This window comes from Hypanus sabinus, chromosome 13, assembly GCF_030144855.1.
Source record: "Hypanus sabinus isolate sHypSab1 chromosome 13, sHypSab1.hap1, whole genome shotgun sequence".
NCBI lineage: Eukaryota > Metazoa > Chordata > Chondrichthyes > Myliobatiformes > Dasyatidae > Hypanus > Hypanus sabinus.
Genome location: NC_082718.1, coordinates 70842393 through 70867431, shown reverse-complemented (window position 1 = coordinate 70867431; position 25039 = coordinate 70842393). Strand labels below are relative to the sequence as shown.

The 25039-nt window shown below is 41.6% G+C and overlaps 1 protein-coding gene across 2 annotated transcripts in view; it reads right to left on the bottom strand.

Annotated features, from left to right (window-relative positions):
- Positions 1–25039, bottom strand: part of lrrc74b (leucine rich repeat containing 74B) — a 161858-nt gene that overhangs the window by 53038 nt on the left and 83781 nt on the right. For both annotated transcript variants that reach the window (XM_059987867.1, XM_059987866.1), the window contains exons 6-9: positions 22747–22856; positions 17973–18088; positions 16260–16338; positions 8020–8115 (exon numbers count right to left, since the gene is read on the bottom strand). In XM_059987867.1, the coding sequence (XP_059843850.1) occupies positions 8020–8115; positions 16260–16338; positions 17973–18088; positions 22747–22856 (401 nt within the window). The remainder of the gene's footprint in view (positions 1–8019; positions 8116–16259; positions 16339–17972; positions 18089–22746; positions 22857–25039) is intronic.

Below are 25039 nucleotides of genomic sequence, written 5' to 3'. Positions count from 1 at the left end.
GTTTATGGAATGAACTGCAGGCAACAGTGGCGGAGGTAGGTATGATATGGTCTTTTAAGAGACTTTTGGATAGGTCCATGGAGCTTAGAAAAATAGAGGGCTATGGGTAAGCCTAGAAATTTCTAAGGTAGGGACATGTTCGGCACAACTTTGTGGGCCGAAGAGCCTGTATTGTGCTGTAGGTTTTCTATGTTTCTATTTCACACACATGATGAACTATAGTAGAATTTCCCAAGGACATTTTTGTATTTCAATTACATAAAATCATGCAATAGGATTTCTATTGAATAGTTCTATTTTTATACCAACAATTAAAAATATTTTCACACCAAGAATTTCTAGATTGGGTGTTGAGTAATGAACCAGATTTGATTGGGAACTTAAGGAAAATGAACCCTTAGAGGCAAATGATCATAATTTTTTTTTAGCATGTTGCACTAGGGAGTCAACCATTCTCTTTTGGCGCATAGTATAAGGATTGATCTCATTTCAGATTAACTGATTAAACGTTCCTGACTCGACCCTTGTATTTTTTTTATGAGACCGAGTGGCTAGCTTGACACTCAACCCAGCACGGGTAAAAAGCGTACTGGGGGGGGGGGGGGGTCGCCTGACTTGGATTCGAACTCGGGAGTCTTCACTCTGGAGTCTGGCACTGATGTCATTGCGCCACCAGCCAGCCTATCATAATATGACAGAACAACAAACACTCAGGAACTCAGCAAGTCAGGCAGCATCTACTTAAAAGAGTAAAGAGTTGATGTAAAGATGCAGATGCCAAGACCCTTCTTCAGACTCAGGTCTCACCCCGAAACGTCAACTGGTTACTCTTCTCCATAAATATCAAAGAGGATACTAAAAGCTTTTTCAAGTATATAGAGAGTAAAAGACAGGTGACAGTAGATATAGGACCAATAGAAAATGATGCTAGAGAAATTGTAATGGGAGATAAGGAGATGGCGGAGGAACTGAACGAGTATTTTGCATCAGTCTTCACTGAGGAAGATATCAGCAGTATACTGGACACTCAAGGTTGTCAGGGAAGAGAAGTGTGTGCAGTCACAATTACGACAGAGAAAGTATTCAGGAAGCTGAATAGTCTATGGGCAGATAAATCTCCTGGACAAGATGGAATGCACCCTTGTGTTCTGAAGGAAGTAGCTGTGGAGACTGCAGAGGCATTAGCAATGATCTTTCAAAAGTCAAAAGATTCTGACATTGATGTCACTCTACTATTTAAGAAGGGCAAAGGAAATTTAGACCTGTTAGCTTGACATCGGTAGTTGGGAGGTTGTTGGAGTCGATTGTCAAGGATGAGGTTACAGAGTACCTGGAGGCATATGATAAGGTAGGCAGAACTCAGCATGGTTTCCTTAAAGGAAAATCCTGCCTGACAAACCTATTGCAATTTTTTGAGGAAATTACAAGTAGGCTAGACAAGGGAGATACGGTGGATGTTGTGTATTTAGATTTTCAGAAGGCCTTTGACAAGGTGCCACACGAGGCTGCTAAACAAGATAAGAGCTCATGGAGTTACGGGAAAGTTACATACATGGATAGAGCATGGGTTAATTGGCAGGAAACAGAGAGTGGGAATAAAGGGATCCCATTCCGGTTGTCTGCTTGTCTGCTGGTTACAGAGGTGTTCCACAGGGGTCCGTGATGGGGCCGCTTCTTTTTATGATGTGTATTAACGATTTGGATTATGGAATAGATGGCTTTGTGGCTAAGTTTGCTGATGATACAAAGATAGGTGGAGGGGCTGGTAGTGCTGAGGAAAAAGAGTCTGCAGAGGGACTTGAATAGTTTGGGAGAATGGGCAAAGAAGTGGCAAATGAAATACAAAGTTGCAAAGTGTATGGTTGTACACTTTACTAGAAGAAATAAACAGGCAGGCTATTATTTAAATGGGGAGAGAATTCAAAGTTCTGAGATGCAATGGGACTTGGGAGTCCTCATGTAGGATACCCTTAAGGTTAACCTCCAGGTTGAGTCAGTGGTGAAGAAGGCAAGTGTAATGTTGGCATTCATTTCTAGAGGAATAGAGTACAGCAGCAGGGATGTGATGTTGAGGCACTATAAGGCACTGGTAAGACCTCACTTGGAGTACAGTGTGCAGTTTTGGGCTCCTTATTTAAGAAAGGACATGCTGACGTTGGAGAGGTTTCAGCGAAGATTCACTAGAATGATTCCGGGAATGAGAGGATTAACATATGAGGAACGTTTGACCGCTTTTGGACTGTACTCCCCGGAGTTTAGAAGAATGAGGGGGGACCTCATAGAAACATTTTGAATGTTGAAAGGCATGGACAGAGTGGGTGTGGCAAAGTGGTTTCCCATGGTGGGGGAGTCTAGTATGAGAGGGCATGACTTAAGGATTGAAGGGCACCCATTCAGAACAGAGATGCAAAAAAATTTTTTTAGCCAGAGGGTGGTGAATCTGTGGCATTTGTTGCCACGGGTGGCAGTGGAGGTCAAGTCATTGGGAGTATTTAAGGCAGAGATTAATAGGTATCTGAGTAGCCAGGGCATCAAAGATTATGGTGAGAAGGCTGGGGAGTGGGACTAATTGGGAGAATGGATCAGCTCATGATAAAACGGCTGAGCAGACTCAATTGGCCGAATAGCTGACTTCTGCTCCTTTGTCTTACGGTCTTATGGACCTGCTAAGTTCGTCCAATCTGTGTTGCTTTGGATTTCCAGCATCTGTATATTTTCTTGTGTTTGTGATAATGTAATAGAATTTGCCCTGCAATTGGAGAGGAAGAAGCTAAAGTCAAAGGTATCAGTATTACAGTGAAGTAAATGGAAGTACAGAGGGATAATAAAGGATTTGATTGGAAGGGCACACTAGTAGGGATGACAACAAAGCAGCAATGCCTGGAGATTCTGGGAGCAAATTGGAAGGCGCAGCGCAGACATATCCCAAAGAAAAAATATTCTAAAGGCAGGATGACAAGAGAAGTCAAAGTCAACATTAAAACAAAAGAGAGGGCATATGATAGAGCAAAAATTAATGGGAATTTAGAGGATTGGGAAACTTTTAAGAACAGAAGACAGCTAAAAAAACCAAAGAGGGAAAAACAAAATATGAAAGTAACAATAGTCAACAATATCTAAGATATTGTTATATATATTTGGATATTGTGATATCCAAATGTTGTGATAGCAGGGGATTTTAATTTTCCATGTATTGATTGGGACTCCCATACTGTTAAAGGCCTAAATGGGTTACAGCTTGTAAAATGTGTTCAGGAAAGTCTTCTAAATCAATATATAGAGGTACCGACTAGAGAGGATGCAATATTAGATCTCCTATTAGGAAACAAGTTAGGATAGGCAACGGAAGTATGTGTAAGGGAACACTTTGGTTCCAGTGATCATAACACCATTAGTTTCAACTTGATCATAGATAAAGATAGATCTTGTCCTTGGGTTGAGGTTCTAAACTGGAATAAGGCCAAATTTGAAGAAATAAGAAAGGATCTAAAAAGCGTGTATTGGGACAGGTTGTTCTCTTGCAAGGACGTCGTTGGTAAGTGGGAGGCCTTCAAAGGAGAAATTCTGAGAGTGCAGACTTTGTATGTTCCTGTCAGGATTAAAGGTAAAGTGAATAAGGATAAGGAACCTTGGTTCTCTAGGGATATTGGAACTCTGATAAAGAAAAAGAGAGAGATGTATGGCATGTATAGGAAACAGGGAGCAAATAAGATACTGGAGGAGTATAAAAAGTGCAAAAAAATACTTAAGAAAGAAATCAGGAGGGCTAAAAGAAGACATGAGGTAGCTTTGGCAGTCAAGATGAAGGATAATCCAAAGAGCTTCTACAGGTATATTAAGAGCAAAAAGATAATAGGAGATAAAGTTGGTCCTCTTAAAGATCAGAGACTTCGGCTATGTATGGAACCAGAAGAAATGGGGGAGATCTTAAATGTTTTTTTTTGCATCTGTATTTACTAAGGAAATAGAGTCAATGGAAATAAGGCAAACAGGTAGTGAGGTTATGGAACCTATACAGATTGAAGAGGAGGAGGTGCTTGCTATCATGAGGCAAATCAGAGTAGATCAATCCGCAGGACCTGACAGGGTATTCCCTCGGACCTTGAAGGAGACTAGTGTTGAAATTGCAGGGGCCCTGGCAGAAATATTTCAAATGTCAATATCCACGTGTCAGATGCCGGAGGATTGGAGAATAGCTCATGTAGTTCCGTTGTTTAAAAAAGGCTCAAAAAGTAAGCCGGGAAATTATAGGCTGGTAAGTTTGGCATTGGTAGTAGGTAAATTATTGGAAGGAATACTAAGAGATAGGATCTACAAGTATTTGGATAGACAGGGACTTATTAGAAAAAGTCAGCATGGCTCTGTGCATGGTAGGTCATGCTTAACCAATCTGTTAGAGTTTTTCAAGAAAGTTACCAGGAAAGTGGATGAAGGGAAGGCAGTGGATGTTGTCTACATGGACTTCAGTAAGGCCTTTCTTTGACAAGGTCCCGCATGGGAGGTTAGTTAGGAAGATTCAGTCGCTAGGTATACATGGTGAGGTAGTAAATTGGATTAGACATTGGCTCAATAGGAGAAGTCAGAGAGTGGTAGTGGAGGATTGCTTCTCTGAGTGGAGGCCTGTGACTAGTGGTGTGCCACAGGGATCAGAGCTGGGTCCATTGATATTTGTCATCTACATCAATGTATCTTTTCTGGATGATAATGTGGCAAATTGGATCAGCGAATTTGCTGATGATACAAAGACTGGAGGTTTAGTGGACAGTGAGGAAGGTTTTCAAAGCTTGCAGAGGGATCTGGACCAGCTGGAAAAGTGGGCTGAAAAATGGCAGATGGAGTTTAATACAGACAAGTGTGAGGTATTGCACTTTAGAAGGAAAAACCAAGGTAGAACATACGAGGTAAATGGTAGGGCACTGAGGAGTGCAGTAGAACAGAAGAACCTAGGAATGCAGATACAAAATTCCCTAAAAGTGGAGTCACAGGCAGAAAGGGTAGTAAAGACAGCTTTTGGTACACTAGCCTTTTGTAAATCAAAGTATTGAGTATAAGAGTTGGAATGTTATGGTGAAGTTGTATAAGGCATTGGTGAGGCCGGATTTAGAGTATTGTGTGCAGTTTTGGTCACCGAATTACAGGAAGGATATTAATAAGGTTGAAAGAGTGCAGAGAAGGTTGACAAGGATGTTGCTGGGACTTGAGAAGCTGAGTTACAGAGAAAGGTTAAATAGGTTAGGACTTTATTCCCTGGAGCATAGAAGAATGAGGGGAGACTTGATAGAGGTATATAAAATTATGATGGGTATAGATAGAGTGAACGCAAGCAGGCTTTTTCCACTGAGGCTGGGGGAGAAAAAAACCAGAGGACATGGGTTAAAGGTGAAGGGGGAAACGTTTAAAGGGAACCTTGGGGGGGGGGGGCTTCTTCACACAGAGAGTGGTGGGAGTGTGGAATGAGCTGCCAGATGAAGTGGTAAATGCGGGCTCACTTTTAACATTTAAGAATAACTTGGACAGGTACATGGATGAGAGGTGTATGGAGGGATATGGGCCAGGTGCAGGTCAGTGCGACTAGGCAGAAAAATGGTTCGGCACAGCCAAGAAGTGCCAAAGGCCTGTTTCTGTGCTGTGATGTTCTATGGTTCTAAATGATTTTTCAGATATATAAAGAGTAAAAGAGAGGCAAGAGTAGATATTGGACCATTAGAAAATTAAGCTAAAGTTTAAGGTAGTAATGGGGTACTAGGAAATGGTGGATGGACTAAATAAATATTTTGCATCAGTCTTCTTTGTGGAAGACACTACTGTATAGTGTCGGGGACAGAAATGCAGTTGCTATTAATAGGGAGAAGGTGCTTGAAAAACTGAAAATTCTGGAAGTAGGTAAGTCACCTGGGCCAGATATACTACACCCCAGGGTTCTGAAAGAGGTAGCTGAAGAGATTGTGGAGGCATTGGTAATGATTTCTCAAGAATCATTAGATTCTGGAATAGTTCCAGAGGACTGGGAAATTGCAAATGTTACTCCACTCTTCAAGAAGAGAGGGAGGCAAAAGAAATGAAATTATCGGCCAATTAGCTTGACCTCAGTGGGATTGGGAAGATGTTGGAGTTGATTCTTAAGGATGTGCTTTCATGGTACTTGCAGGCACATGATGAAATAGGCCAAAGCATGGTTTCCTTAGAGGAACATCTTACCTGACAAATCTGTTGTAACTCTTTGAGGAAATAACAAGCAGGATAGATGAAAGAGAATCCCATGATGTTGTGTACTTGGATTTTCAGAAGGTCTGACAAGGTGCTGCACAAGAGACTGCTTAAGAAAATAAAATCCCATGGTATTACAGAAAAGATACTAGCATTCATAATGTACTGGCTGTTGGTAGGAGGCAAAGGGTGGAAATAAAGAAGCCGTTAAAAGATTGGCAAGTGGTGATGAGTGGTGTTCCGCAGGGATTGTTAATGATATGGATGAAGGAAATAATGGCTTTGTGGCAAAGTTTGCGGATGTTATGAAGATAGGCAGAAGGGTAGGTAGAGTTGAGGAATCAGGGAGCCTGCAGTATTTGTACAGATTAGGAGAATGGGCTAAGAAGTGGCAAATGGAATAGTGTTGGGAAATGTATAGTTAAGGACTTTGGTAGAAGGATTAAAAGAGTAATTTCTAAATAGGAAGAACATTCAAAGATCTGAGGTGCATAGAAACTCGGGAATTCTCATTCACGACACCCTAAAGGTTAACTTGCAGTTTGAGACGGTGGTGAGTAAGGCAACTGCAATATTAGCATTCATTTCGAGCAGACTAGAACATAAAAGCAAGGACGTAATTCTGTGGTTTTATGAGGCATTGGTGAGGCCTCACTTGGAGCATTGTGAACAGTTTTGGGCCCCTTATCTAAGAAAGGATGTGCTGACATGGGAGAGAGTTCAGAGGAGGTTCATGAGAATGATTCTGGGAATGAAAGGGTTATCATATGAGAAGCATTTGATGACTCAGGACTCAGGGTCTGTACTTGCTGAAATTTAGAATTATGACGGGGGATCTCATTGAAACCTATTGAATGTTGAAAGACCTAGATAGAGTGGATCTGCAGAGAATCTTTCCTATCATGAGTGAATCTTGGACCACAGGGCACAGCCTCAGAATAGAGGGATGTGCATTTTGAATGTGATGAGGAGGAATTTCTTTAGTCGGAGGTGGTGATTCTGTGGAATTTGTTGCCACAGACTGCTGTGGAGACCAGGTTATTGGGTGTATTTAACCATATACCATATAACAATTATAGCACAGAAACAGGCCATCTTGGCCCTTCTAGTCCGTGCCGACACTTACACTCTCCTAGTCCCACTAGCCTGCACTCAGCCCAATATAACCATATAACCATTTAAGGCCACGGTTGATAGGTTCTTGATTAATCAGTGCATGAAAGGTTAAGGGGAGATGGCAAGAGAATGGAATTGAAAGGGAAAATTGATCAGCCAGGATTAAATGGTGGAGCAGACTCAATAGGCTGAATGGCTTAATTCTGCTCCTATGTCTTATGTTCAACCAGCTCAATAACTTGTTTAGAAAGGCTGGCTCTGTTATAGGAGTCAAACTGGACACACTGGAAGCTGTTGCAATACAAAAGAATTTATGGAAAATCCTGGCAAATCTGGACAATGTTTCTCACCCTCTGCATACCACCTTGGCTGAACAGAGGAGCATTTTTAGTGATAGACTAAGACAACTGTGCTGCTCCAAAGAGCACCATATGAGATCATTCTTACCCTTGGCCATTAGGCTCTATAATGAGTCAGCCTATAACTGGGGAAGTGATGAGCCTGCTCATCACTTGAGCCTGCTCATGATTAGACTGCTTGTGGGTAACTTATTTTTTATTCTTTCCACTTCTCTTCTAATATTTATATCTGTGCACTTGCGATGCTACTGTGACACTGTAGCCTCCTTTGGGATTAATAAAGTATCTATCTATCTATCTATCTATCTAACTGGGTTAGGACCACAACAATACTTACAGAGAAATCCAATGACTTTACGGCACTTTTGGGATTTTCTTTTATAGCCTTCAATATCCCATAGCATCCAGCACTCCGCATAGGATTCAGGGACATCTGTAAGCATTAATCATATGAGCTTAGAGTTGTAGAACTCTACAGCACAGAAACAGGCCCTTTAGCCCAACCTCTCCATGTTGACCAAGTTGCCTAACTGAGATAATTCCATTTCCCAGCATTTGGCCTGTATTTCTTTAAGCCTTCTTTATCCATGTACGTGCCCAAATGTGCTTTAAAACCATAATTGTCTCCATCTCTACCACTTTCTCCAACAGCTCGAACCAGTACTCAGTACTCTCTATTTGAAAAAGTTGCCCCCCCCCCCCGTTCTCTTTTCTCAGTAACCAAGTATATTCAAGGCAGGAATCAATAGATTTTTGGATTTTAAGGGTATTTGAGAATATATGATTGGTGTTGGAAACGTTTCTGTGGTAAAATTTCAACTGTGATCTAATTGAATGACAGAGTAAGTGTAAGTGGCTCTTATTTCTTGTGTTCTTATTTAAACGCACTCAGTGTTTTAGGTACAGCATCACCCTTTGCCATCAGATTTCTGAATGATCCATGAACACTGCCTCAATATTATCTCCCTTTTTGTATTACTTTATTTTTTATATTTATTTTTATATCTTACAGTAAAACTTTGATGTATTGCTCTGTACTGCAGCAAAGCAACAAATTTCACAATGTATTGTATGTCAGTGATAATTCCTTAATTCTGATTATGCATCAATAATCAAATCCCACAACACAGCAAGAATATTTTTGCATTCAATGATAAAAGTTGTTTCATTACAGTAAAGCCCGAGACACTTTGAGTAAAAGGGCATTATATAAATCCAATACATAAATCATACATCTGTGTGTTTGTCACATAAAAGCAGTGAACCTCTAACAGCTCATCCTAGAAATTTTCAAGAATAAAATTAAAGATATGGGACTACTTGTGGTAAAAAACATTTGCAACATTTGTCCTGCAAGGGGTGGGATGCAGGAGAAACAAGACGACACAAAGGGAATTAGGGAGGCACAGCAGTGCAGCAGTTAATACTGCTTGCTCATAGCTTCATGAACTTGGTTATGATCCTGACCTCAGTGTTTACCTGTGAGAAGTATGCAAATTTCTTTTAGGTATCTATTTCTTCTTGCATCAAAATATTGAATAGATGCAGATTGATTGGCTGCTATAAATTAGGTTAATAATACAAAGAAGTATCAAAGTGAATTTTTGGGCTTATGAGAGAGAATGGCTTGCAGAATGCAGGGAAGTAAAGAGAAAAGGAATGAAACTATTGAGATTGTTTTGCTGGAAGTTGGCATGGATACAAATGACTGAATCTTTATACATACAAGATAGGCTCAAAGAACTATTGTGCAGCATCCCATACAGCTTCATTACTTAGCCATCACTCAACTCCTTTCTGTTAAATACCATACAGGTTGCTTTAAAAAAATACACATACAATTCTCTCTCAGATAGAAGTCAAGTCAAGTCAAGTCACTATTATTGTGATTTTAACCATAACTGCTGGTACAGCACATAGTAAAAATAAGACAATGTTTTTCAGGACCACGGTGTTACATGACACTGAGCCCCTGTGCTCAGTGTGATGGTGTTGGAGATGCTGCTCCCGATCCGGACTGACTGAGGTCTCCCAGTCAGGAAGTCTAGGATCCAGTTGCAGAGGGAGGTGTTCAAGCCCTGTAGGCTCAGCTTTCCAATCAGTTTCTGAGGGATGATTGTGTTGAATGCTGAACTGAAGTCTATGAACAGCATCCGAACGTATGTGTCTTTTTTGTCCAGGTGGGTTAGGCCCAGGTGGAGGGTGGTGGCAATGGCGTCATCTGTTGAGCGGTTGGGACAGTATGCAAACTGCAGGGGGTCTAGTGAGGGGGGCAGCAGACACGGAATTTAGCCATGTGTTATTTGAGATGCAGGTTCTGTTTAAGTTGAAGCTTGTAAAGGGCTGAATATGTGACAATAATGAGAAAAATGTGAGGTGTAGTGCATGGATAGCAAAGATATTTCAGGTATTGGACAGAAAAACGCTGACAATTATGTAATGTGTAACTTAGCTGTGATGCAGAAGTATTTCAATGACATTTCTACCTTAACAACTCTCTAACATTTTATTCCTTTTTCCTTCTTTGCAGAAAAATCCTTGGCACAGACAGCTTGAGCAAAGTCCTATGTTTGAACAATTTCTTTGCTCCAACCTCACTGCTGCATCTGACAACCTCAATACCTTCTTCATCCACTTCCTATCAAAGACATTGTGGTATGAATTTGTAGCCAGAACCTCTTTTTAAGAAGCTGTCTTTAAAAAGTGACCTGTCCTCCAACTAAGACAGGTTCAAGCATAAATGCTTGCAAAGCTGACTGTGTGCACTCTTAACACAACAGATTATGCAGATGAATGATGAATGAGTGCTTGAAAGCTATCAAGTCAAGTCCACACGAGGAAATCTGCAGATGCTGGAAATTCAAACAACAACACACACAAAATGTTGGTGGAACACAGCAGGCCGGGCAGCATCTATAGGGAGAAGCGTTGTCGACGTTTCGGGTCGAGACATTGACAGCGCTTCTCCCTATAGATGCTGCCTGGCTGCTGAAGTCAAGTCAAGTCACTTTTACTGTCATTTCATCCATAACTGCTGGTACAGCACATAGTGAAAATAAGACAACGTTTCTCAGGACCATGGTGTTACATGACACAGTAAAAAAATTGGACTGAACTATGTAAAAAGAAACAACACAGAGAAAGCTACACTAGACTACAGACCTACACAGGATCACATATAGTGCACAAAAACATTGCAGGCATTACAATAAATAATAAACAGGACAATAGGGTAAGGTGTCAGTCCAGGCTTTGGGTATTGAGGAGTCTGATAACTTGGGGGAAGAAGCTGGTACATAGTCTGTTCGTGAGAGCCTGAATGCTTTGGAGACTTTTCCCAGATGGCAGGAGGGAGAAGAGATTGTATGAGGGGTGCATGGGGTCCTTCATGATGCTGTTTCCTTTGCGGATGCAGTGTGTAATGTAAATGTCCATGATGGTGGGAAGAGCGACCCCAGTGATCTTCTCAGCTGACCTCACTATCCGCTGCAGGGTCTTGCGATCCAAGATGGTGCAATTTCCGAACCAGGAAGTGATGCAGCTGCTCAGGATGCTCTCAATACAACCCCTGTAGAATGTGATGAGGATGGGGGGTGGGAGATGGACTCTCCTCAGCCTTCGCAAAAAGTAGAGACGCTGCTGGGCTTTCTTTGCTATGGAGCTGGTGTTGAGGGACCAGGTGAGATTCTCCGTCTGGTGAACACCAAGAAATTTGGTGCTCTTTACGATCTCTACCTAGGAGCCATCGATGTTCAGCAGGGAGTGGGCGCTCCGTGCTCTCCTGAAGTCAATAACCATCTCTTTTGTTCTGTTCACATTAAGAGACAGGTTGTTGGCTCTGCACCAGTCCACTGCATCTCCTCTCTGTAAGCTGACTCGTCATTCTTGCTGATGAGACCCAACACGGTCGTGTCATCGGTGAACTTGATGATATGGTTCAAGCTGTGTGTTGCAGCACAGTCATGGGTCAGCAGAGTGAACAGCAGTGGACTGAGCACGCAACCCTGGGGAGCCCCCGTGCTCAGTGTGATGGTGTTGGAGATGCTGCTTCCGATCTGGACTGACTGAGGTCTCCCAGTCAGGAAGTCTAGGATCCAGTTGCAGAGGGAGGTGTTCAAGCCCAGTAGGCTCAGCTTTCCAATCATTTTCTGAGGGATGATTGTGTTGAATGCTGAACTGAAGTCTATGAACAGCATCCGAACGTATGTGTCTTTTCTGTCCAGGTGGAGGGTGGTGGCAATGGCATCATCTGTTGAGTGGTTGGGATGGTACGCAAACTGCAGGGGGTCCAGTGAGAGGGGCAGCAGTATCTTGATATGCCTTATGATGAGCCTCTCGAAACACTTCATGATGATGGTTGTAAGTGTAGTCATTTAGGCAGGACACTGAAGACTTCTTCAGCACGGGGACGATGGTGGCAGCCTTGAAGCACGTTGGAACGGTGGTGCTGCTTGGAGATGTTGAAGATGTCACTGAGAGCATTTGCTAGCTGGTCTGCACATCCTCTGAGCACTCTACTAGGGATGTTGTCTGGTCCAGCAGCCTTCCGTGGGTTGACCTTGCACAGGGTTCTTCTCATGTCGACCACAGTGAGACACAGCACCTGGTCATTTGTAGGAGGGGTGGACTTCCTCACCGCCATGTCATTTTCCACCTCAAACTGGGTGTAGAAGTTATTCAGCACATCTGGGAGGGAGGCATCACCTGCACAGTCAAGTGATGTTGTCCTGTAATTGGTGATGTCCTGGATGCCCTTCCACAGCATGTCGCCACTGTCCTGGAAGTGGCTGTGGATTAGCTGGGCATGTGCACGCTTTGCCCCTCTGATGGCTCGGGACAGTTTGGCCCTCGCTGTTGTTAGAGCTGCCTTGTCGCCTGCTCTGAAAGCGGAGTTGCGGGACTTCAGCAGCGCACACACCTCTGTGGTCATCCATTGCTTCTGGTTAGTGCGTATAGTGATGGTCTTGGACAGAATAACATCATCAATGCACTTGCTGATGTAGCTGGTCTCTGAATTTGTGTACTCCTCTAAGTTGGTAGAGTTGCCATCAGTTGCAGCCTCCCTGAACATGTGCCAGTCAGTGTGCTCAAAGCAGTCTTGAAGAGCAGAGATGGCTCCTGCTGGCCAGGTTTTCACCTGCTTCTGAACTGGTCTGGAGCGCCTGATGAGTGATCTGTATGCTGGGATTAGCATAACCGAGATGTGGTCTGAGTATCCGAGGTGAGGGTGGGGCTCTGCATGGTACGCATCAGGGATGTTTGTGTAAACCAGGTCCAACAAGTTCTACCCCCTCGTTGCAAAGTCCACATACTGATGGAACTTGGGGAGCACTGACTTAAGGTTCGCGTGGTTAAAATCACCAGCGACAATACGCAGACCATCAGGGTGTGCATTCGCTAATAGCCCTGTACAGTTCACAGAGCACCTCCTTAGCATTAGTGCTGGGGGGAATGTAGACGCCGAATATAAGGACAGAGGTGAATTCCCGTGGCAAATAAAATGATCTGCATCTAACAGCCACAAACTCTACTAGCGATGAGCAGTGTCTGGAAACCAGCACAGAGTTCTTACACCATTCTGTGTTGATGTAAATACACACACCACCACCACGAGTCTTACCGCGAGACAGCTGCATCCCTGTCCGCACGAAACAAGGCTAGCCTGACTGGCTGAATGGCAGCATCTGAAATCCCATCAGTGAGCCATGTCCCTGTGAAGACATACGCGGAGCAAACTCTGTACTCCCGCCGAGTATTACGTTGGAGTCGGATGTAGTCCATTTTATTGTCCAGGGAGCGGACATTGAAGAGCAGAATGGACGGGAGAGCCGGCCGGCTAGGGTTTGCTTTTAGCCTGGCATGGACCCCTGCCCGTTTGCCTCGCTTCTGCTTCCTCGCACATCGCTTTCGACATCTCTATCTCCGGCTACCAGCATCAGGCGAGTCCAAGGAATGTAAGCCCATTCCCTTCAGCAAGCTGAGGTCGCGTAATTCAGCCAGCAGATCTTTGTGAAGGTTTATTTTTGGGCGATCTCTGTATTGTAGTAGTATCTGGCGATGGTAGATAGCCACTCTGTTATCCATGTATCGAAAATTGTGTGCCAAACTTAAAATAGAAAATTAAATTAAAGTAACACCAGGTCTGAAAGGCCGCTGCTGCCATGCTGCGCCGCCGTGCCGCGCCGCCTCTTTGTAACTTCTTCTAAAGTAAATTAAGCAACATAGGCTACAGCAGGGCTTTGCTTCCAGATGAGATCAATGCCTTCTATGCTCACATTTACTGTCAAAAACATGGAGGAACCATCACGATCTCCCACAGCCCCTGATGATCCTCTGATTTCAGTCTCTGGGGCCAATATTTGAGTAACCTCCAGGAGGGTGAACCATTGAGAAACATCCAGCCCAGATGGGATACCAGGTCAAGTACTAAAGAACTATGCTGTTCAGTTGGCTGGAGTATTCACTGAGATCTTCAACCTTTCACTTCAGCAGTCTGAGCTACCCATGGCTTCAAGCAATCTTCAATTATACCGGTGCCTAAAAAGAATGTGGTAACCTGCCAGAATGACAAGTGTCTTGTAGCACTTATATTCACAGTGATGAAATGTTTTGAGAGGTTGATAGTGAAACATATCAACTGCTGCCTGACAAGCAACTTGGATCTACTCCAATTTGCCTACTGGTGCAACAGGTTCATCACAGATGCCACCTCACTGGGTCTTCACTCAACCCTGGAACATCTGGACACCAAAGGTGCATATATCAGGATGCTCTTTATCAATACAGCTTGGTATTCAACACTCCAAACTAATCAATAAATTCAAGACCTTAGCTTCAGTACTTCCTTTGCAATTGGGTCCTCTATTACCTCCCTTGCAGACCCCAGTCAGTTCAGATTGGCAACAGCATCTCCTTCACAATCCCCATCAGCACAGCTGCATCACAAAGCTGTGTGCTTAGTCCTCTGCTCTACTCACTTTACACTGATGCATATGTGATATTTATGTTATATTGTTATATTTATGTGATATGCCATATTTATGTTTGCTGATGACACCAATGTCATAGGCTGAGTCAAAGGTGGTGTCAAATCAGCATATAGGAGGGAGATTGAAAATCTGGCCGATTGGTGCCACAACAACAACCTCTTACTCAGTGTCAGTAAGACCAAGGAACTGATTGCTGACTTCAAGAGGAGAAAACCAAAGGTCCATGAGCCAGTCCTCATTGGAGGATCAGAGGTAGAGAGGGTCAGCAGCTTTAAATTTCTTGGTGTTTTAATTTCAGAGGACCTGTCCTGGGCCCAGCATGTAAGTGCAATTATGTAGAAAGCAAGACAGTGCCTCTACTTCCTTAGGAATTTGAGAAAATCCAGTATAACATCCAAAACTTTGACAAACTTTGATAGATATGTGGTGGACATTATACTGCCTGGTTGCATTACAGCCTGATATGGAAACCAATGCCCTTGAATGGGAAATACTACAAAAAGTAGTGGATAATGCCCAGTCTATCATGGGTAAATCCCTTCCCACCATTGAGCTAATCTATATGTATCATTATTATTTCTCTCTTTTTGTATTTGCTCTCTGGTTGAATGCACAGTTGGAGAGGTCTTTCATTGATTCTGCTATGATTATTTTTCTTTTATGGATTTATTGAGTATGCCTGCTAGAAAATGAATCTCAGGGTTGTATATGGTAACATATACGTACTTTGATAATGAATTTACTACGGACTTAGATGAAGCTAGAAATCCAGAGTAACACACAGAAAATGCTGGAGGAACTCAGCAGGCCAGACAGTACCTATGTCACTGAAAATCCAGAGTAACACACACAAAATGCTGGAAGAACTCAGCAGGTCAGACAGTATCTATATAGCTCGAAATCCAAAGTAACACACACAAAACACTGGAGGAATTCAGCAGATTAGGCAGCAGTTACAGAGAGGAATAAACAGTCGACATTTCAGGCTGAGACCCTTCATCAGGTCTGAAAAGGGGAATGAAGTCAGAAATTTCGGCTTCAGATCCTGGTTTCTTCACTCTTCCTTTTCAGTCCTCATGAAGGGTCTCGACCCAAAATGTCAACTGTTTATTCCCTTCCACAGATGGTGTGACCATTTAGAACAGAGGTAAGGAGGCAATTTTTTAGCCAGAGTGTAGTAAATCCGTGGAATACTCTGCCATAGATTGCGATGGAGGTCGACCATGTGTATATTTAAGGTGGAAGTTAATCGTTTTCTGATCAGTCAGGACATCAAAGGATATGGAAAGAAGGCAGGTGTATGGCGTTGAGTGGGATCTGGGATCAGCCATGATGGAATGGTGGTGTAGACTTGATGGGCTGAATGGCCTAATTCTGCTCCTATGTCTTATGGTCTTATGGACCTGCTGTGCCCTTCCAGCATTTTGTGTGTGTTGTGTTTTGTGTTGTATAGAAGGAAGTCTATAACCATTCCTGTTCAATTCCCAGGAAAGGTTTCTTCAAACTATAATCAATTATTTGATGTAGTGATTGGGATAGCTGTACTATAAGGGAACATTTGATTAACATACCTGAGTATCATACTTACATTAAGCCCAATTAGAGTGATATTAACTTTTAATCCCAAAGATAACAACACAGCTCCTTCTGCAGAAATACGGTTATTACTATAAGACCAAAAACAAGATTAGAAATTTTAGATCAGTATCAAGGAGAGTTTAGAATGTTTTATTGGACAAACTTTTCCACTAAGACTTCACCAATATACATTCTTTATGTTATTTATGACTTACTCTCAAGAAGGTGTCTATGAAAGTAGGTCCATAAGACTGTAAGACATAGGAGCAGAATTAGGCCATTCAGCCCATCAAGTCCGCTCCAACATTCTATCATGGCTGATCCCAGATGCCAGTCAACCCCTTCTTATCTTTTGTGTTACAGTTTACCAGTTACATCAATGGATCACATTGTTATCTTTGAGTCCCAACATTATAATTTTAAACCCCCGTCTAGGATTGTATTGCTAAAGTACATACTCTGAGGATTTAAAATGTTAATGATTACGTATAAATTGTTTATTTTAGTGGATTTTAAATGTTCCATTCATATTCTCCTAGTAACTGAGGTTAAATTCTTCCTCAACAAACATCAGTAAAAGCAGATTAACTGGTTATTTATCTTTGTCTACCTGCCTATCTAATTGTCATTGCTTTCTGAAGTAATTCATTGATTGATATGTGATAGGGTAAGGTGCAATTTCATTGTAAAAAGGTACAGTATATTTTCTTTTGCAAATTGTTTCCAGATTTATTACTCTTATATGGATATAATAAACTAAAGAACCCAAAAAATCATATTTCATAGACATCTGCTGCATTCTGCAAACTGATTTATAAGATTAATATATTTTTTCACTGAAGATGAAGAGTTTATTTATTTAAAGATACAGCCAGGTATGGACTTTTCCAGACCTTTAGGTGGTGTCTGACAACCCTGATTTAACCCTAACCTAACAAAGGGACAATTTGCAATAACCAATTAACCTGCTAACTGCTACATCTTTGAGCTGTAGGAGAAGACCAGACCACCCAGAGAAAACCCACACATTCCATGGGGAAGAAATACAGAGATTCCTTACAGAGGCTGCTGGGATTGAATTCCAAACTCCAACACCCCGAGTTGTAATAGTGACACACTCACCGCTTCACTATGCACCCAATTTACATTTAGTTGAAGAAAAAGAAAGTACAACTACTATCAGTTATGGAGACAAAATTACCAGACTGCTGAAGAAAAACACTTGATTCATCATTATCTTTCAGGGAAGTAAATTCTATCTGGTCTGATCTAAAGGTGACTCCAGACCACCAATATAAGTGCCTCTGGAATGACCTGAAAAGTCACTCAGTTTAAGGGTTCAGTTGGACAATAAATAAGGTCCACAGTCTGTGATCAGCTAATAAAAAATAACAAGAGCTTGTTGGTGTACAGAATCATTTATTCTCTTGCCAATAATTGGTTCTCAAGACATAAGATACCTCTCCTAGATGTGTCTATCCTAAGCATTCATGAGTTGGGTTCATGTTAATGGGCCTTACCTTCCTTGACAAGATCTAAAGAATGGAATTAGTAAACTCCAAAAACTGGTCTTGAAGTCTACCCTGCAGTTTTCATTTTTTAAAAATTCAAATTCAGTTCTTGCACATTAGTAATTATTTGAGAAAACTATTTCAATAATGAATATGAATAATGTTCTTGAACTAAGCCACTATAATCAGTAAGAATCTAAACACTGTTATACCTGATATTCAGATGCTCAAGCACATTGTTAACTTTAAGTGCTTCACCAAGAGCTTTGGCTCCCTCATTCCCAAATCCATTATAGGACAAATCCAGTACTCTCAGAAAAATATTATCCTGCAGGAGAGAAAATAGACTGCAATCAACTGCCATTCTAATGGACGCCCTTGTAAATCTTGAGTACATTAGTTTCTGGATCAGATTACAGTCTAAATAAAAAATAATAATCTGCTACAATGTTAAGATAGCTTTAACTCCACCCTAGTTTGAAGCTATACACCTAAACATTAATGATATAAAAGTAATACTGTCCTTAACTAAGGAATAAATAAAACATCTGGAAGTAAAATATATCGTAACACATACAAACATGCTGGAGGAACTCTGCAGGTCGGGCAGCATCCGTTGAAATGAGCAGTCAACGTTTCGGGCTGAGACCCTTCGTCAGGACTGAAGAAGGAGGGGGCAGGGGCCGTATAAAGAAGTTGTGGGGAGGGGGGAAGGTGCCAGGTGAAAAACCAATCAGAGGAAAGAGGAAAGGTTTGACCACAGCATCTGCAGTGTTCTTTGTGTTCTTTGTATTGTAAAAAATGAATTCCACATTTCATAATTCCTTACAACATAGATGGAGAAAAATTGGTCCATCAAGTCTCTGTTGGCTCACAGAGCAATCTTATTCTCCCATCAACTCTTTTCTGTAGCTTATTCTCCTGATGTTGCCATCAATGGCTCCCAGATTCTGTAATATACCTATTCACCAAGTAAAACCAATTAATCAACCCACCTGTAGATCTTTGAGATATGACTGCAAAACGGAGCTCCTGAGAGAAACTTATGCAGTTTGGGGAAGAATGTGCATACTCCACACAGATTGTAGCTAAAATCAGGACTAAAGCTGGGGCTCTAATGCTGTATGGAAGCAGCTCTACTGGTCATGCCACTGTGCCACCCCTTCTCAGAGGGCATTTCAAAGGAGAAGATCTTGTTTGATGAATCCCTTGAAGATTTTTTGAAAAAATGGCAAAGAGAATACACAATGGTAATGTAATTGTTGTAATTTATGAAGGTTCTTACACAGCTTTGATAAAGTACCCTTCAATATTCTAATGAATAGTGTCAAAGAATGTGGAATCAGTGATGCAGCAGAACAGATTGCTGTCTCCAAGACAAAGTACAGTGGGGTCATGTTTCCATGTAGGGATGGGCATAAATGGAGAGCATCAATATAAGATCATCAACAAGAAGTCCAATAAGAAGCTCAGAAGAAGGATAGAAAATAGGAGCAGGGGCAGGCGATCAGACAGAGGAGCAGAATTAGGCCATTCAGCCCATTGAGTCTTCTCTTCCATTTCACTATTGCTGATCACAAATCCCATTCAACCACATACACCTACCTTATTGTCACATCCTTTCATGCCCTGAACGATCAGGAAACTATCAGCTTCCACTTTAAATATACCGACAGACTTGGCCTCCATTGCAGTCTATGGCAGAGCATTCCACATATTTACTACTCTCTGGCCAAAAAAATTCCTCCTTTCCTCTATTCCAAAGGGGCACCCCTCAATTTTAAGGCTCTGCCCTTTAGCTCTGGATACCTCCACCAAAGGAAACATCTCCACATCCACCTTATCCAGTCTTTTCAACATTTGGTAGGTTTCAATGAGATCCCCCTGCATTCTTCTAAATTCCAGTGAGTACAAAGCTGCCAAATGCTTCTCATATGTTAAACCCTCCATTCCCAGAATCATCCTCGTGAACCTCCTCTGGACTCTCTCCAATGACAACACATCTTTTCTGAGATATAGGGTGCAACACTGTTGGCAATACTCCAATTGTGGCCTGACTAGTGTATGATAAAGCCTCACCATTATCTCCTTGCTTTTATATTCTATGCCCCTTGAAATAAATGACACCATTGCATTGGCCTTCTTTAGCACAGACTCAACCTATAAATTAACCTTCTGGGAGTTTTGCACAAGGACTCTTAAGTCTCTCTGGTCATCTGCCATTTCTTAGTCCCCCATTACTAGCCCTTACTAGCATCATTTTCCAGTGGTCCAATATTAACTCTCACCTCCCTTATACTCTTTATATAACTGATAAAATCTGTTCATATCTTACTTTATATGATTGGCTAGTTTGGCCTCTTTTTCCCTTCTTGTAGCTTTTTTAGTTGTCTTGTTGGAATTTAAAAACTTCCCAATCATCCAACTTCACACTCACTTTTGTGAACTTATATTCCCTTTCCTTGGCTTTTAAGTGGTCCTTAAATTCTATAGTCCTCGTCAGCTATAGTTGCCTCCCTCTGCGATTTCAGAACAACTTCTGTGGGACAAATCTATCCTGCAACTTGTGAATTATTCCCATTAAGTTCAGCCATCTCTGCTCTGCCGTCATCCCCATCAGTAACCCCCTCCAATCCACCTGGGCAAGCTCCATACTCATGCCTCTGTCATTCCCTTTATTCCACTGCAATACTCATACATGTGAGTTATACTTCTCCCTCTCAAATTGCAGTATGAATTCAATCATATGCAGAAATCATAGAAAGGGTGCAGAGGAGGTTTAGAAGGATGTTGTCTGGATTGGGGAGCATGCCTTCTTCTTGGAGTGATGGAAGATGAGCGCTGACCTGATAGAGGTGTATAAGATGATGAGAGGCATTGATCGGGTGGATAGTCAGAGGTTTTTTCCCAGGCCTGAAATGTCTAGCATGGGAGGGCACAGTTTTAAGGTGTTTGGAAGTAGGTACAGAGGAGATGTCAGGTAAGTTGTTTTACACAGAGAGTGGTGAGTGCGTGGAATGGGCTGCCGGAGGCAGATACAATAGGGTATTTTAAGAGATTCCTGGACAGGTACATGGAGCTCAGAAAAATAGAGGACTATGTGTAAGCCTAGTAATTTCTAAGATAAGGACATGTTCAGCACAGCTTTGTGGGCCAAAGGGCCTGTATTGTGCTGTAGGTTTTCTATGTTTCTATATCATGATCACTATCTTCTAAGGGCTCCTTTACATTAAGGTCCCTAAGAAGATCTGGGTTATTACACAACACCCAATCTAAGATAGCCTTTCCCCAAGTGAGTGTTATTGCTATTACAAAGCAAAAAGTGCTAGGCAAACTGAAAAGACTTAAATAAGAGATGCATTGGTCATGATTTTTCAAGAAACATTTGATCCTGGCATGGTCTTGGAGGACTGGAAGATTGCAAATGTCACTCCATTCTTTACGAAGTGAAGAACGCAAAAGAAAGGAAATTATAGGCCAGTTAGCCTAACTTCAGTGGTTGGGAAAGTGCTGGAGCCTATTATTAAGGATGAGGTTTCAGGGTACTAATGATAAAATAAGTCAAAGTCAGCATGGTTTCTGTAAGGGGAAATCTTGCCTGACAACTCTGCTAAGAGTTCTTCAAGGAAGTAACAAGCAGGGTGGACAAAGGAGAGGCAGTGGATGTCTTTTGCTTGGATTTTCAGAAAGCTCTTGATAAGGTGCCACACAAGAGGCTGATTAACAAGTAAAATCCTATGACATTACAGGAATGATACTGTCATTGATAGAGGAATGGCTGGCAGGAAGGAGGCAGTGAGTGGGAATAAAAGGGGCCTTTTCTGGTTGGTTGCCAGTTGTGTTCCTCAGGGGTCAGTATTGGGACCACTACTTTTCACATTGTTTGTCAATGATTTGGATAGTGGAAATTTGTGGCAAAGCTTGCGGATGGGACGTAGATAGGTGGAGTGGTAGGTACTGCTGAGGAAACAATGCGATTGCAGCAACACTTAGACAAATTGGAAGAATGGGCAAAAAAGTAGCAGATGGAATACAGTGTTGGGAAATGTATGATTATGCATTTTGCTAAAAGGATCAATGGTGCAAACTATTATCTAAATGGGGAGAAGCTTCAAATATCAGAGGTGCAAAGGGACTTAGGAGTTCTTGTACAAGAGTCCCAAAAGGTTAATTTACAGATTGAGACTGGTAAAGAAGGCAAATACAATGTTGGTATTTATTTCAAGGAGAATAGAATATAAAGGCAAGGAGATAATGCTGAGACTTTATAAGGCACTAATCAGGCTGCACATGGAGTATTGTCAACTGTTTCCAGCCCCATATCACCGAAAGGATGTGTTGTCATTGGAGAGAGTCCAGAGGAGGTTCACGAGGATGATTCTAGGAATGGAGTATTTAACATATGAGGAGCATTTGGCAGCTTTGGGGCTGTACTACCTAGAATTTAGAAAAATGCGGGGAGATCTCATTGAAACCTACTGAATGTTGAAAGGACAAGATGGGTTGGATGTGGAGAGGATGTTTCCTCTGGTGGGGGTATCTAGAACTAGAGGCCACAGCCTCAAAATTGAGGGGTGACCATTTAGAACAGAGGTAAGGAGGAATTTTTTTGAGCGAGAATAGTAAATCTGTGCAAAGCTCTGCTATAGACTGTGATGGAGGCCAAGTCCGTGAGTACATTTAAGGTGGAAGCCGATCATTTCCTGATTGGTCAGGGACTCAAAGGAAATGGCGAGAAGGCAGGTGTATGGGGTTGAGTGGGATCCGGGATCAGCCATGATGGAATGGCAGAGCAAACTCAATGTACTGAATAGCTTAATTCTGCTCCTAGGTTGTGAGGTTTTATGGCGTACCCCACTATTCAACATAAACATGACTTCATGTTCCAGGCCTCTTCCCATATCTCTTGATCCTGTAGCATAACAACTATTTATCCTTTTCTAGAACATATTTAAAGACTAACAGTCTACAACCTTGAGCACCTACCCTGAGGCCTTCTGTTATTCCAATGCATCCCTTGCCTCGTAGGTGGTTCCAACTTAAGTTTAGTTCCTTCAGACCAGTATTTTCTGCAATAGCATTTCCTAGCTTGTTTCCTTATAAAATAAGTTAGTAAAGTGAGATAACTTAGTTAAACCAAATAATATACTTTTTCAGGCAATGTACATGAACATCATCTGTAACTGTCTCAGAGACGTGTTTCATTGAGATATTTATTTTATGTTTTTGTCATAAATTCATGATTATTTTATCATCTTAAAATATTTTATGTAAGGTTTTATTTTAATGTACAGTTTAATGGGTCACATGACCAGAGTTTAATAAAAGCATGACTGTGCTATTATGGGTCAGAACCAACATAGAAGCAGAGAAAGACATATGGCCCTAAAATAAACTTATTCTGCATGTGGTCCAAGAGGCGCACATGGTAATTGTTTCGTTTGTTTTATATTGTGTACAATGTTGTTGATGTGCCTTTATATGGACAGTGTGATATGTTTTTAGTAATTTATTTGATTTCAGCACACTTCTGTTGTGCTAATGTGTTTGGATCTGTTTATCAGCTTGAGAGACTTTAAAAGACTGTATGTTTCAAACTGTTAATGACCTTTATTTTCTTGTAGCTTTCATGGTATCTACTGAAGAAAGAAAGAGGGAAATAAAACAAATCTTCAAGGACATCTGTATGTTGCGTGGCCATTATTTAATTGTAACGGTGCAATTACATCATCCTTGGAGTCATTCTTTTCCATCTCTTCTACAGTGTCCAAAACTTCTATGTTCTTCCTAAAGTGTGCCTGCCATTGCCATTGGACTATGTTGGCTATCACCAGTGGTATCAATGCACAAGCTGTTTAATGGAAGTTCAGACATTTTCAAGAGGATTGGAAAGCTGAATCTGCCAGCAGTAAAATCTGGGTTATTCTGGAACCATGTTGGGAAACCACCTCTCAAACATTGCACTGTCAGCATTAGAACCAAAACCATGTTGAGGTTTGCAACATAAAGTGTAAAAAAAATGTAGGGCAGGCTGATTTTTAAAGATTGCTTTTGCATTTGAATATTTTTACTATGTATTTTATGTCATGATATTTAAAACTGTTAAAATCACAACTAATATAGCTGGAAAAGCTTTGCTTCTTGTTAAAACGTCAGGAATACCATTGGGTAGGGGCTTCCTCGCTGACTCTTAAGGTCTAAATTGCAGTGCTGGATACAGGGATGTGGAAGGCCAATCAGACAGGCCCTCTATCACTGACAATGGGGCTGTGAAATTGAAATTGACTGTTAGTAGCAATACAAAGTGGGCAGACCTGACGAACATGAGTTAATTCATTATTCCAATTGATGATGAACTTGTGTTCTGTAAAGAATTAACATCATTATCTGCTTTGCATTCTCTGCCTCTGTGGATAAGAATTGGGATACCTTTCCTTTATAGTTTTGTTGAGTCACTGTGATGCTGTATCCTCTTTAATATTCTGATTTTTAATTTGAATTGTCTGTCCTGGCTTTGAAATTAAACTATTTGCCTTCCTTTATTTGGAAAAAGTAGGTGTTAAAATAACACTAGTACAGTGCCTGTGATCCAGGTTCAATTCCTGCCACTGTTTGTAAGGAGTTTGTACATTCTCCCTGATTTCCTCTGAGTGTTCTGGTTTCCTCCTGCATTCCAAAGACGTATGGTTTAGTAGAGTAGCATGGGCTCATTGGGCTAGAGGCATGTTACCATATTTCAAAGTTCAAAGTACATTTATTATCAAAGTCTTTATACGTTATACAACCTTGAAATTCATCTCCTAACAGGCAGCCACGAAACAAAGACACCTAAAAGAACCAATAAAAAAGAAGACAATCAAATAGCCAATATGAAGAGAGGAAAAACAGTAACTGCAAGCAAATAACGTTCTGAATTGAAGTCAACAAAGAGAGTCCCATAACTCGGCAAAGTTCAGTGCAGAACTAAGCCATGGAGTAGTGAACTGAACAGGCCTGTCCCTCATCTTGATCCCCAACATCCTGACCTTTTCAATCTGGTCATGCACCTAAATCAACGTGCAAACATTAGTTCAATAGCTCTGGTGCCTGGACTCCTCAGCCTCAATTTGGCCTGTAACCGACCATTTTGATTTGGCCCTGCATACAAGTCTCTGTCCAAACATCGATTTCAGTTGAATTGGTACGCTCTAGTGCCCGAACCTCGTCACCTCGACTCAGCTTTCAGCACAGCGCTTAAATCGATCGAACTTTGGGTCTTCCTCACTCTCGGTGACGGGCC